The following is a 13,458-nucleotide window of genomic DNA, read 5'->3' as shown; positions in this document are numbered from 1 at the left end:
ATAATGAGAGGGGCGTAATGCCGTGAAGAGAGGAGTATATAGGGAGATCGTTGCGGAGTCTCCAACATACCTTGAAAATGACTTATGTTTTAAGTTGAAACGCGTTGGTTTTATCTATTTTCATCTGAGGTGACAGACCGTGGAAAGTGGGGAGCAGACGGGGGTTATGGGACTTCAATGGTAACACTTACTTTGTTCAACACTTGAAATATCCTATGCTCTGGTACGGGTCCATCTCTGTGCATGTGAATTGTTTTATTAAAAAGTTAATGCGCTAAATCGCTATTCTCTGTTTATTTGAGTGTGGATTCCCTTTACGAGATACTGATAGACAGCTAAGAGGAACTTTCGGTACACATTTATTTGAGGCGTGAAACTCACTTTTATGTTGTAAGCATACATCCAATAGGGGTGAAAAAAGCGTGAAGACACTGGTGTTTGAGGGTGAAATTCCTTATAAAGACACAGAAGGATTTATGATAGACTATCTCTCTATTTACACTGTCTTTTTGCTTGAATATACTACACCGTGATAAGCATTATATATTCTAGGTTCTTAATTTAGTAACCAATCATATGGAAACTGATTACATTGATACATGTTCGGTTGAAGCATTATCCAGTGTGCAAAATGGAAGTGCTCTATGTATGTATTATTATTCTTTTGTGTACAATCTCCATTACTCTCATGCAGTCCTGCTTGCTTTTATTGTTAATTCCATTCTGAAATTGTGCAGACAATCATTAACGGTATATATACTCTATATATTGTGGTGATTATTGATTACCTAACAGGGCATAATATGTGTTTAAATTTAATACAATCGTACATAAGTTGTTATGATTAAAAAATAAAAATTCAGAGTTTACAACTGTATATTTGCAAGAGAGACTATACATAGTGATAACTCCACATTTGTTCAATAATTTAGAGAATAAGGATATAGTCATTTGTGTGTTTAAAGTGGGAGGAAGAAATGGAGAAGTAAAAGAGGAGAAAGAAGAAAAGGGAATATAGGAAATAAATGTTTTTAAATGATTTTGTTTTAGAGTCTAGATTGAAATCACTGGGGAGTAAATAATTTACCACTGTCAGTGGTCGAAGTGGAAAGTTAGAAGTGCTGGTGTGGAAAATCAAGAGAATGGCCAGGGTGAAATTCATTTTAGATGCTTTGCAACACTCCCAAAAGTGTAAATAGGTGACAGTAATGTAACAAATGCTAAAAGAATGCAGATGTGTGTGACGCAGAAACACATTTTAATATAAACATCCCAAGATAAAGTCTTTACTCAGAAACAGAAATTATAAGTACTAGGGGCTAATGATGCCTCTTGAGTGCCCCATTTTACATATTTTTGCTCTATGGATGTTGTCTGGGGTCTTTATTTATTATTTATTGGGCAATTACATTTAGACAACATCATTTTGAAATATGACAAGACCTTAGCTTAGTGGATTGGAAAATAAATTACACAGTAGAGAGATATCAGATCCTTTGATTGTTTGTCCCTTGTTTGCAATTTGCCCTTTTTATATGACTGCTGGACACCTCTTTGTTCCTTGACCCACCATCATCCTTCACCGCCAGAGGGGGCTTTACTCACAGCTGCACTCACATCAGAATTTTGGGTTTTGAGTTTCAAAATGTTCTGCTAAGGGAATGATAAATGGTATGTAATAGAGCAGTCACATCACAGTGCAAAATGTGCTGAAGTCGGTTACAAATTTTGGATTTTTGATACATGAACTCACCATGTGATTGTATAATATGAATGACTTTTAAAGGCATATAAATGAGAATACTACAAATTCATTTCTATGCAATGTTATAATAGTAATATTTTAGGCAAGCTGTCTGTTTGTGATCTTTAAGTAATTATAATACTAATAACAATAACAGTAATTATACAAACATGATGTTTCCCAGTGATGCTCTATTAAAATTTCAATACAGTAAAATGTAGGATAGTAAATATTTATATTGAATTATTAGCAGCTACAACCAAAATAACCCAAATCACAATGTAGTTGTTCATGTGTCGTACTATGAAATTAATAATCCAAATATCATGATCTCTTAATTACTATTCTCTAGGTTAAAGTTGTCATAGATGATAGTCACACTTTGGTGAAGATATTGTAATGTATTGTATATATAGGACGCCCCAGTACTGAACCACAATACACAACTAAATATCAACAAAATATTTCACTAACGTTGAAGTTTCTACAAATTTCACTGTTTGCCAAAAAGAAATCAGCTCTCAAAGGTTAAGCATTGTAGTGAGAAACCACTGAATTTTATCAAGACTATTAATTGCAGAATTTATAAACCTTCACGTGACGATAAACGATGTACAGAATCTCATCATGATAATCACCATGTGGTCACACATACATATGATTACACACCTGTAACAGCCATGCACTGACCCCAGGCGTCTCTTCTGGTCATTCCTGAGATCAGCTAATCTGCCTTGTGGTTGGTTAGATTTTCTCCAGTACCTGTATAAAAGGTGATCCCGGGACTGAGGTTACCATACAGCTAGAGAGATTCTACATAATACATTACAGGGAATAATACATAGAAAATCAAAGAGAGCAATATATCAACAAGATGGATGGAATGTTCTCTTTTTTTCTTCTGCTTGGTGTTATGGACTCAGTGACAAGTCTACCTTTGGACCGATCACTACAGGTGAGATACTGAGGAATATGAATAGCACAATGTTACCTGATGCTGAGGGAGGTTTGGGTGACTGTAGGGTACTGTATGGTACTGTATGGTACTGTATGGGGTTCTACTGTTCAGTTTTTATATTTGAAAATTATATTTAGTTTCTTTTTTTAGTTTAGTATATGTAATAATTGTATAAATATAAGGCTTTCTACCCTTCACCAGTAATTTTATGCATTATAATGTATTGGGTGACATATATTACTGGTCACTACCTCTTGCATACACTATGTAAGGAGTGGACTGTGTGCCAGTAGGATTAGAGAAGATAGAGGAAGAGCAGGTAATCTGCTTCTCTTTCACTCTCTTCCTTCACCATGGACCTCAGTTACTGCAGAGTGACATTTGTCTCAATGCACTTTCAATCGCAAATTGATGAGCACAGGAATTGACTGTATTTAGGTGATTTATGGTAAAGAGTCTAGGGACAGGGGGTGAGAGCTTCACCTCTTCTTCCTCAAGAATTCTGCAACTTCATGTGACGTCCTCAAAAGTATAAAAACTCCAAGTGAGACCAATAAGTAACATTAATAAAAATGTGAGTATAAACCAAAACTTATTTATCTTTCAGCTTTACCAGAATGAAACTAATGGCTTTGGTAAGCTGCATTTTTTAACTCTCATTTGAATATCTTCAATTTTCCCTGTCTTGTCCCTTTCTCCATCTTCTTTGTTCTGTTTATTTTTACTATTTCATCTATTTGCTTCTATAATGTTATTTACTCCTCACACTCTCCTCTGCTGCATGTTCAATGATCTCCTTAATCTCTGGTCCATTTGCTTTTATTATCTTTTATTTATTCATATACATTAAGTTCTTTTCTCCTAAATGCTCTCTGTTTCTATTTGCCTACATATGGTTTAGTATCATTGCTAGTCCAGATGTTTTATGGATATTGAAACATCTGCTAATGCATCTTTTGTACTAGTGATCATGTATATACATTTTGTGTTTCACTTATATCTTCAAGAATTGTGGTATCCTATAGATCCATGCTGACTACCATCTAACATTTAGACCATCATGCAGCTGTAGCAATACCCGATTTCACAATATGGTCAACAATGAAGTAAATCTTAAAGAGAAATCAAAATGTATTATCACATGTATTAAACAATTAAATACAGGTAACACCCACTTTCTTGTACGTAGAGGAAGAGAACGATGTATGTGGAGAAATAAGGGGATTCTGCTGTTACTCAGTCCCCGAGCACTAGAGATTCACATCTGCACTGTCTGCGCTATGTTCAATGAGATCCTGATAACAGCACCTGGAAGTCACAAATGCTTTCCAGTGGTTATACCCAGAAGTACTAGATATGTTTCAAGTTCAATAAGTAACACAATAATGCTGAATATTTCTTGCATGGGTTTTGGAGTTCCCTCTGATTCAGTAAGTTCCATTATGCCCTAGTTTAGCTACACACTGCCGAGCATGTAAATATGTTTACCAATTATTAATGTGCATTAATGACCATCACTGGGATATTTTACATACTTTTGGGTAAGTAAAACATTTATATTTTGGAAATTTACTACAGCACAATAAACACTGTTTGCTAAAGATTGTGTTATTATTCCCCTTTACTCTGTATGTGATTATACTGACATTGTCAATGTCTATTTGGATTTTTCATATTTTTAAAATATAATTTGAGATGAGTGAACCTTCTGTGGTTCAGTTAGGAGAAGGTCTTACGATATTGTTCTATATAGCCTAATTTTATCATTTAGTCAAAAAAAGTAATTTTTAAATATGTAGAGGGGCATAAAAGTTGATTATATTGAAATTTTTATGTGACATTTATGAATTTGTTTGTCTTGGGGACAATGCTGTCTTTTTAGCAGTCTCATCAACCTCACTCACACTTACTTCTGAATTTAAAGATACAAAACTGAAGTAGGAACCTTTTGCTAATACATTTTTTAAACCATATACTAGACATTTATATCTGGACACCCTATACCATATGAGAGTCTGGTCATATAACATATTTATCTGGTCTTATGGAAGTCATGTATAGCAAATAAAACATCAACATAAAATGTAGATTACATTTTTAGGAATTTGCTTAGTAAACTGCAACAACTGCACTCAGGACACTATTTAGATAAATGTATTATACACGGTTATCACATTGTAGGTCTCAAAGGATCAAGCAGAGGCCACTTGTGAGGATACTAAGAAGAGGTCCTCAATCTGCTCTTGTCAGAGCCACAGATTGGGGGTGGGGAGGGGGGCAGAATGCTGTAGGGGCAATGGAGCCAGGCAATGTTTTGTCCCTGCTCAGGAGACTATCCATAGAGATGTAGTATACATTGATACCACATTATATGTACATTTGTATTTACAGCAGATACAGATGCCAGTGAACCTGAAGATATTTTCAGCAGGATTATTGAAGTCAACAAAGGTACAAACCTACTACTAAATGCTAGAATGCAATACATAGAAGTTAGGCTAAGAAGTCTAAGGAGGAATTGAATTAGCTATAACGAGTCTATGGAAATATATTGCCTCAATGTTTTTTCTCAAATCTCTGCTCATTCTCCCTATCATTTCATAGAGATGTGGGGAGAAAAGGACTGGAAACGTGTTACTGCATTTTTTAGCAATGTGTACAGACGGACATTGGTATGATGTCTGTCGGCACCGTGCGGCTAATTTAATTCATCCCTAAATGTAGAACAATATTATTTTCAGTCGGTGTGTTGAAATGACTCTTACATTGTACATGCATTTGTAGTTTAACTACAATAACTCTTATAAAGTAAGTGAAGTTGTGTTATTGATCTAAGAAACATATTTTTAATGGAAACAAAGATGGGTATAATATAACTTTGATATTGTTACAAGTTAGGATTAAGTTATTAATCTGACATTTCATTAATTTGTGTTTTTCATCTCTGCAACTTTCTTTTTAAGAATAAGTATGTTCATTCACTACCACGCTCAATCAGACTTTCCCACAGCCTTCAAATCTTTAGATGCTCTTTGAAAACCAATCTCTCTTTTAGAGGTGACCTCATCCCCGATAACACTATTCACACTAATGCATCCTTGTAACTGTCCCAATCTCCATTCTCAACCACATTGGCTCCTCCTATTTCAGCTGTGCCTGCTTCCACTTAGAATGTAAGCTCTGTAATGGGCAGGGTCCTTCATGCTGTTGATTTCATTTCTGCGTTTATTTTGTCTACCTTGTATGTTACTGTTTTATGTATGTCCTGATTTTATTACTGTACAGCGCTGCGGCACTTTAGAAAATCTACAATAATAAAAATAATAGTAATAATTCTTTATGTGTGTGGCTGTGACGAACGATCCCCCTGGGCCGCACCAATTTTTTGAAGATTTCTCTGCATGGCTCCCTCACTTCTTATATTCCTACATGCCCAGCATCATCCTGGGTGATTTTATCTTACCCATTGTTAATCCACTTTCCAATGCCGCTTCCAAATTACTGTGTTTAAGCTCCTCCCTTGGCCTCCCCCAGTTGGTTGAATCCTGTACTTATTGCGATGGCCACTGCCTTGATCTTGTTTTCTCTAGCCTATGTTCATTTTCTGATTTCCTTAACACTCCATTTCCTCTCTCAGATCATCAACTTATCAGCTGTATGTTCACCCCCACTACTTTAAACTCTCTGCTGTCAAACTCTACCAAACCTCCTCATACCCGCAGAAATCTTAACAATATTCATTTTCAACAGTTTTCCACCTCTCTCCAACACCTTTTCTCCCCAATCTCTATATTCTTCTCCCCTGATACAGCAGTATCTCATTCTCACCAAACCCTAGCAGCAGTCCTAGATCATGTGTCTCTAGCGAGTCTCCTCCACGTGGTGTTGGAAGTCAGCCGTGGCACACTAAAGTAACACTAAGTCTTCAAAGATGTTCCCGTAAGCAGAACGTCCCTGTTGTAAATCTCCTACCTTTAGTGAATTCCTCACATATACTTCTAACTATTACACTTATCCACATGCTCCTGGCAAAGGAAAGCTAACATACTTCAAATCGTTCATCTCTGCTCATGCTTCTAACCCCCAAACGCTTTTTAAACATATTTTCTTCTGAACCCTCCCAGCCCAATCCCTCCAACTACAATCTGTGCCTAGTATCATCATCATCAGTTATTTATATAGCGCCACTTCTTACTTCAAGTACAAGATTGATAAGATCAGACTTGGAATGGTATCATCTCCCTCGACAAGCAATCTGCTCAATTCCTTCCCAGCATCCTCTGACATCCTCTTTTTATTTGATTTCACAAATGAAGATCTACTCTTTACTTATCTTCCTGCTCTACCTTCTGTCCTCTTGATTCTATACCCTCACCATGTCTCTTGTGCTCATTTCACCTCCAAATACAAATAAAACAGAGTTCATAATATTCCCACCCGACAAGAGAAGTTTCCCACCTAACATTTCTATTTTGGTTGACAACATGATCATAAACCCCACACCACAAGCTTGCTGCCTTGCTGTGATCTTTGACTCAGAACCATCCTTTTTTTGTCCATATGACTCCATATTTAAATCATGTTGCAGACTTTTAAAAAAACTTTGCTAGTATACACACATATCTTACACAAGACATTGCAAAAATCTAATCATCATCTCGCGCATTGACTATTGCAAATCCCTCATTACTGGTCTTCACCAAAACAGACTCTAGCCTTTACAATCTATTTTGCACACAGAGGCTAAATTGATTTTCCAGGCAAATCATTATTCCTCTGCTGAGCCACTCTGTCAGTCTCTCCATTAGTTGCCTGTTTTTTACCAAATTCAATATAAAATTCTTCTACTAAACAACAAGGTCATTAACAAAACTGCACCAGCATTCAGCTTCTTACTTTTACCACCCTTTGCACAATTCCCACAAGACAATAACACTCTGACCCCTGACCAACATTGCTATGGGACTGGATCATATTGCATACTAATAACTATTACCTTTGCAATCTGTCTGGACTGAAATGCAATATGTAGACCTAACCTAATGTATCAAACTCCCATTGTCCCTTAGATTGTAAGCATGTAAGCAGGGCCTTTCTACCTCTTTATCTGTATTATTCAGTATTGTATATTATTGTGTTTGTCCCCAATTGTGGGCTACAGAATTTGTTTGTACTATATAAAGAAATATTGATGATGATGATAACATGACATGCATTTTGCTCATAGTAAATTAACATTTAAATGCTTAATGTCTATTTTTCTGATTAATGCAGGTTATAACATGACAAGACAGCAAGGAGACATTGTTATAAAAACTGGGCGCAGCGCTATCAAGTGCTCAAGCTGCCTGTGGCCTAAATCTGCAGATGGGACTGTCCCTGTTCCATACACCTTATCCCCTGATTACAGTGAGTTTCCTCTTCCTTATGGTTTACTAATGTATTTATGGCCATCTATTGCTCTAATCTATTAATAAATGTGCATCATTCTTTCTCCACAGATGACAAGCAACTGAATGTGTTTACAAATGCTATGCAGGAGTATGAGACATTAACCTGTGTGAGGTTTATACCTCGGACATCAGAGGCGGCTTTCCTCAACATTGTCTCTTCAGAGGGGTAGGTTCTTCCATTCTGTCTATGTCATAAAGGAATTATTTTTATTAAAGGTTTATTAAGAGGAGAGATGAGAAAAATAGTACAACATTGTTTGGAATTATTATTATTATTATTATTATTATTATTAATATTATTATTATTATTATTAGCACTGACATATTACACAATGCTGTACATTGACAGAATCATGATACATACAAATGACATAAAACAGAAGGTAAAGAAGGCCCTGCCCTAATGGCCTTACAATCTAGGTGTGGGGAAGACTTGATACATAAGGGAGTGGAATAACAATTGTATCAGCTGGTGGAGAAAGTGTGTGTGATTATAGTAAGACAGAAGCATTATCAGCCAACAATAATAAAACAGTCATTGGTGTCCCAACATATTAACCAGTTACTTTAAAAATCTTAACACAGTCAGCAGATGTCATCCATAGCTGCCCTTCACTATTTATTGTGGGGTTTGCAAACTTCAGGGATCTTGAATCAATCTGGACATTGAATTGCAGGGAAACAAATACCATGGGAGATTTGCTAATCTATATTCTCGAGTGCAAAGCAAACAAAAAACAAATAAATAAAAATCAAATGTATGCTGTAACCATTAACAAACTCTCATTACTTCCTTACTGTTTGCAGCTGTCATTCATCGATCGGACGATCAGGTGGAGGTCAGAAGGTTGGAATAGATATTGATGGTTGCATGCTCAGAGGGATTATACAACATGAACTAAATCATGCCCTGGGATTTTACCATGAACATATGAGAAGTGACCGCGATGACTATGTCGACATCATGTACCAGTACATCTCACCAAGTACTTTGCACAAAGCAATTACATAAATATTAATTTTGAGTTGTTTTCATTGATGCATGTGGTGTTGTAACTGGACATTTCCTGTTGCAGTGTGGTGGTCTGATTTCAAGTCCACAGACACTAATAACCTGGGTCTGGAGTATGACTATGGCTCAGTGATGCATTATAGCAGGTAAGTTAATACCCTTTGCTATGCACATTTTTATTATATTATAGATGATGGTGCTGAAAAATAACTAGAACACATTGATGTTGGAATATTCCTTTTTATATTGTATCATTCTGGAATGTAATGATATCTTTTGTCTGTGTGACAGGTATACATTTTCTAACACTTCAAACCAACCTAGCATTGTATCCAAGCCAGACCCCAACGTGCCTATGGGACAAAGGAATGGATTAAGTATCTTGGACATTTCCAAAATTAACCGGCTTTATCAGTGCCGTAAGTATTGATAGATATATACTATTACTTAGCCCTCCTCCTCAAAGGTCCTCCACCCCACATCCACTTTCGCTCCCTCCTCCCCCCTGGGGGTCTCCCTGTCTTCCACGCCCCCCTTCTTGGGCCCCGTCATTTTTGGATCCTCCCTCCCCCTTCACCGCCCTCTCTAGCTGTGCATTGAGCGTACTGAGTTGCTGTGTTTACTGTACTGTGCTGTCTCCCATTGTATTGTGATTTTGTTTGTCTCTGTACGGCGCTGCGGATGCCTTGTAGCGCCTTATAAATAAATATTAATAATAATATTAATATATGATTCTCAACAATTGTCTTATCTGTGTGCAGTTTGTATGTTCTCCTCTTGTTTGCGTGGGTTTCCTCCGGGTGCTCAGGTTTCCTCCCACACTCCAAAAACATACCGGTAGGTCATTTGGCTGCTATCAAATTGGCCTTAGTCTCTCTCAGTCTGTGTGTGTATGTGTGTGTACGTTAGGGGATTTAGATTGTAAGCTCCAATGGGGCAGGGACTGATGTGACTGAGTTCTCTCTGCAGCGTTGTGGAATTAGTGGCGCTATATAAATAAATAGATGAAAATGATGATATGAGGCCTCAATTAGATTTAGGAGTAAATCCAGCTTGCACCTTGGCATACCATGTTGGCTGCATGGGGGGAAGGGTAAGCTCCTTTCTCATCTCTAAACTGCAGTGTAATGTTATAGTTGCTAATATATTTGTGCTGTGTGCCAAAGGTAATTCAAGAATATGTAGAGGCAGGAGAGAAGTTCAAATGACTATGAGATTATTTGAATATAAGGTAAACATAAACAGTTACCAATGATCATATTCAGTGAAAGCACAGCTTGCAAATGATTTGTAAACTAAGAACAAAGTAGTCTAGTAGTGGCTTCATCTGACAGCCATAGTGAACAAATGATCTCCAGAGACATTGGCAGTCTAGACTGCTTCACACATAATAATGGCAAAACTTCAAGCACAAGTGAGACCAGCCCAGAGCCTCTCAGTGCCATAATCAGTAGGTAGTGATATAGAAAGATTTTCTTCCTAGCCAGCTGACCAATGTTTAATAGACTGTTCAATGTTAAAAATGCTCTACACACAGGTAGATATCACAGTAAGCAGAAAGCCAAAATGCTGAGTTGGAGTAGTAATGCTGGTGCCAAGGTCCAGAGTCAGAAGTCTTTGTATGCCCTTAGTCAGGGAATAAAGAGCCATATTTGAAGGTGAAAACAGTAAACTGAAGAACCCCAGAAGGGAGACTGTACAGGAGTCAAGAATAAAACTCACTGACAAAGCTGCAAAGAACAGGAGGGTCTTTTAAACTTCAAAGGTCCAATCAGTTCAAAAGAGAAGCATACCTTAATTTATTGAGACAGGTGTATACTAACACATGCCCACCTGAGCTAAAGTGGCAATCCCAATATCCTAACAGGAAGAGTGTATTTTCCATGCATTGAAAATAACTTGTATTTACACTCCTTACATAGCGCCATGGTTTGTCCAGGTGTAAGATTCTACCCTGAAGAGAGATTCCTTCCTAATTCTACATGAGGCTCATAGAGTGTGTAGGTGAAGTTATCTGTCACATATATAGTAAATCAAAATGAACTAATAACTGGAAATACTTCACCAAGTCTACAGTAATTGATTAAAATCACTGTTTCCCTTCATAGATGTTTGTGCTCATTTACTTACGAATAAAAATGGAATATTGAAATCAGCCAACTATCCCTCAGCCTATCCCAATGATGCCAGCTGTGTTTGGTTGATCAGAACAACCACTGAACAGGTACAGTATAGAATGCTTGGAACAGTTGACAAACAGAAGGCAAAGGAATTAGATATAATTTCCAAAAATCACTTCTGCCACTTCCGGCGATATGAAATCCAATACACCTGGAATATATTCAGAGCAGATCTCACTGCATTGAAATGGATTTTGATCTATCATGATGGAGCTTCAAAGGATCCAATCACCAGCTAATAAGTGTAATATATGTGTATTATGGCACTACACACACAGTGATATAAGTAGCGTTAGATGCCTTTCTGTCCTGACTATTTGCAGGTAAGGACACACACACGTTATATTCATTCAGACGGATCTCAAGGTGCGTCCAGCTGTACATTACTAGCATTGGTGCCAAGTGTACATCAGAAATAAGAAGTTTGTGTATTTAGCCCCACGATAGCCTATAGAAAGTATAGGGATGTCACAGACTTAGTAGTAAATACAAAAGCCACATTACACTATATGTTCACAATCTAATAATGTGTCATACACAACTGAGATTAGTAGCTTTACAGTTGCTAATAAATGTGAAATGTTCAATTACCTTATAAAAGTATTTAAGTAGAAACACAAATATCATTGCACCTCACTGAACCAGCCCTCCTAGCACCCACATCAGATACCTTCCTACTGGTGTATCTGCAGCTATGTCCATGTCTACTTCAGTCTCAGTTATGTGACTATTCCTTACTTACTGTACTCGGCCTATGTTTGCTCACATGTTCCCTCCACCTTTTCATTAGTTGTAAGTGTAAGATGCATTGTAAGCTGCATACAGACGTATCAGTATGGCTTTTATACATATGCTCAGTAAGAAAATGTGTATTTTACACAAATAAAAGAGACAACTCTGCATGAGCCCCACAGTGTTCATCGTACATTACAAAATCACAAGAACCTATAGAGTTTGGGTCCGAACCAGATATATTTCTTTTAAATTATCAACCTTCACTTAATAAGTAAGGAAAAGGCAGATTTATAATATGACCTATAGGTGGTGCTCCCCTGAATAAGAATAATCATTTATCAAACAAAATAAAGTGTATTCCTATAGGGGCACTCGGGGGCTGAAATATTATAAAACACCTGCTGCTCAATTCAAAATGCAATGCTTCTAGTTATAGTTCTACAATACTCTAGGGGATAAGTGATTATTCCCAATGACTTATCCCCTCTTTTTTTATCCCCCTAAAAGAATATTTGTCTAGATTTTGTGGAGCGTAGGACAGGAGAGAGGTCCAGGAATATTTATGGACATTTCAAAAAGAGAGTTGAGAAGCTTTAATCACATATTGATCACATCCTCTATGCAGTAAAGTCCAGTTTGGCTTAAAAGTGTAAATTAAGTTACACGTGGTCTTATTTCTTAAACTAACATTTCTGATATGAATGTTTAATATTTAGATCACCCTGGATTTTAATGGCTTTGATGTCGAATACTCACCTGATTGTGTATCTGACTACATCAAGATTTATGATGGTCCCAGTAGGACATCTCCTGTGTTGCTGGACAAAACATGTGGGACAGGACCGATCCCTCGCATAGTTGCTTCCACTAACCAGATGCTGATTGAGTTTGTCAGTGACAGCAGTGTTACTGGGGTCGGCTTTAAAGCTAAATATAGCTCAGGTATTGTATTCAGATTTTAAAAAAACGGCTTATATGTCCCTTGTCCTTGCACAGTTTTATCATATGGACATTATACTGTATATTAATGAGAACAAAGCCATTCTTTAACCTCATATACTTGGTAACTGTTGTATATAGTTATGTGTCTTCTATATATGATTATTACATAATATGCAGGTAGAAGAATGTACATATGTGTGATCATTTAGTTTTCTAACTCCTATTTCTTTCTCTTTCTTTACAGTATAATTGTGGGATATTACACACCGGACAATGTCATATTGCAATAAACAGAATCATTAATTGAGGAAAAAACTGACTTCACAACTGAGGCAAAACTCACAGTACAATTTCCTGTCTATACATAGCGAAGCAAATCTATTTTTTCCAGAAGATTTCTAATAAAAACCATAAAGAAGAACAATGTAATATCT

General features: G+C 36.8%; 1 protein-coding gene across 1 annotated transcript; it reads left to right on the top strand.

Annotated features, from left to right (window-relative positions):
* The first annotated feature begins 5,125 nt into the window (after positions 1-5,125).
* LOC142139097 (embryonic protein UVS.2-like) lies at positions 5,126-13,273 on the top strand. Its single transcript, XM_075196389.1, has 9 exons — positions 5,126-5,153; positions 7,977-8,111; positions 8,204-8,321; positions 8,963-9,141; positions 9,232-9,313; positions 9,459-9,586; positions 11,276-11,391; positions 12,799-13,024; positions 13,269-13,273. The coding sequence occupies exons 2-9, from the start codon at positions 7,985-7,987 to the stop codon at positions 13,271-13,273; spliced, it is 981 nt and encodes a 326-aa protein (XP_075052490.1). The 5' UTR covers positions 5,126-5,153; positions 7,977-7,984.
* The last annotated feature ends 185 nt before the right edge of the window (positions 13,274-13,458 follow it).

Source organism: Mixophyes fleayi, chromosome 2 (genome assembly GCF_038048845.1).
Source record: "Mixophyes fleayi isolate aMixFle1 chromosome 2, aMixFle1.hap1, whole genome shotgun sequence".
Taxonomy (NCBI): domain Eukaryota; kingdom Metazoa; phylum Chordata; class Amphibia; order Anura; family Limnodynastidae; genus Mixophyes; species Mixophyes fleayi.
The sequence above is the reverse complement of the archived record's forward strand: the minus strand, read 5'-3'. Positions and strand labels throughout refer to the sequence as shown.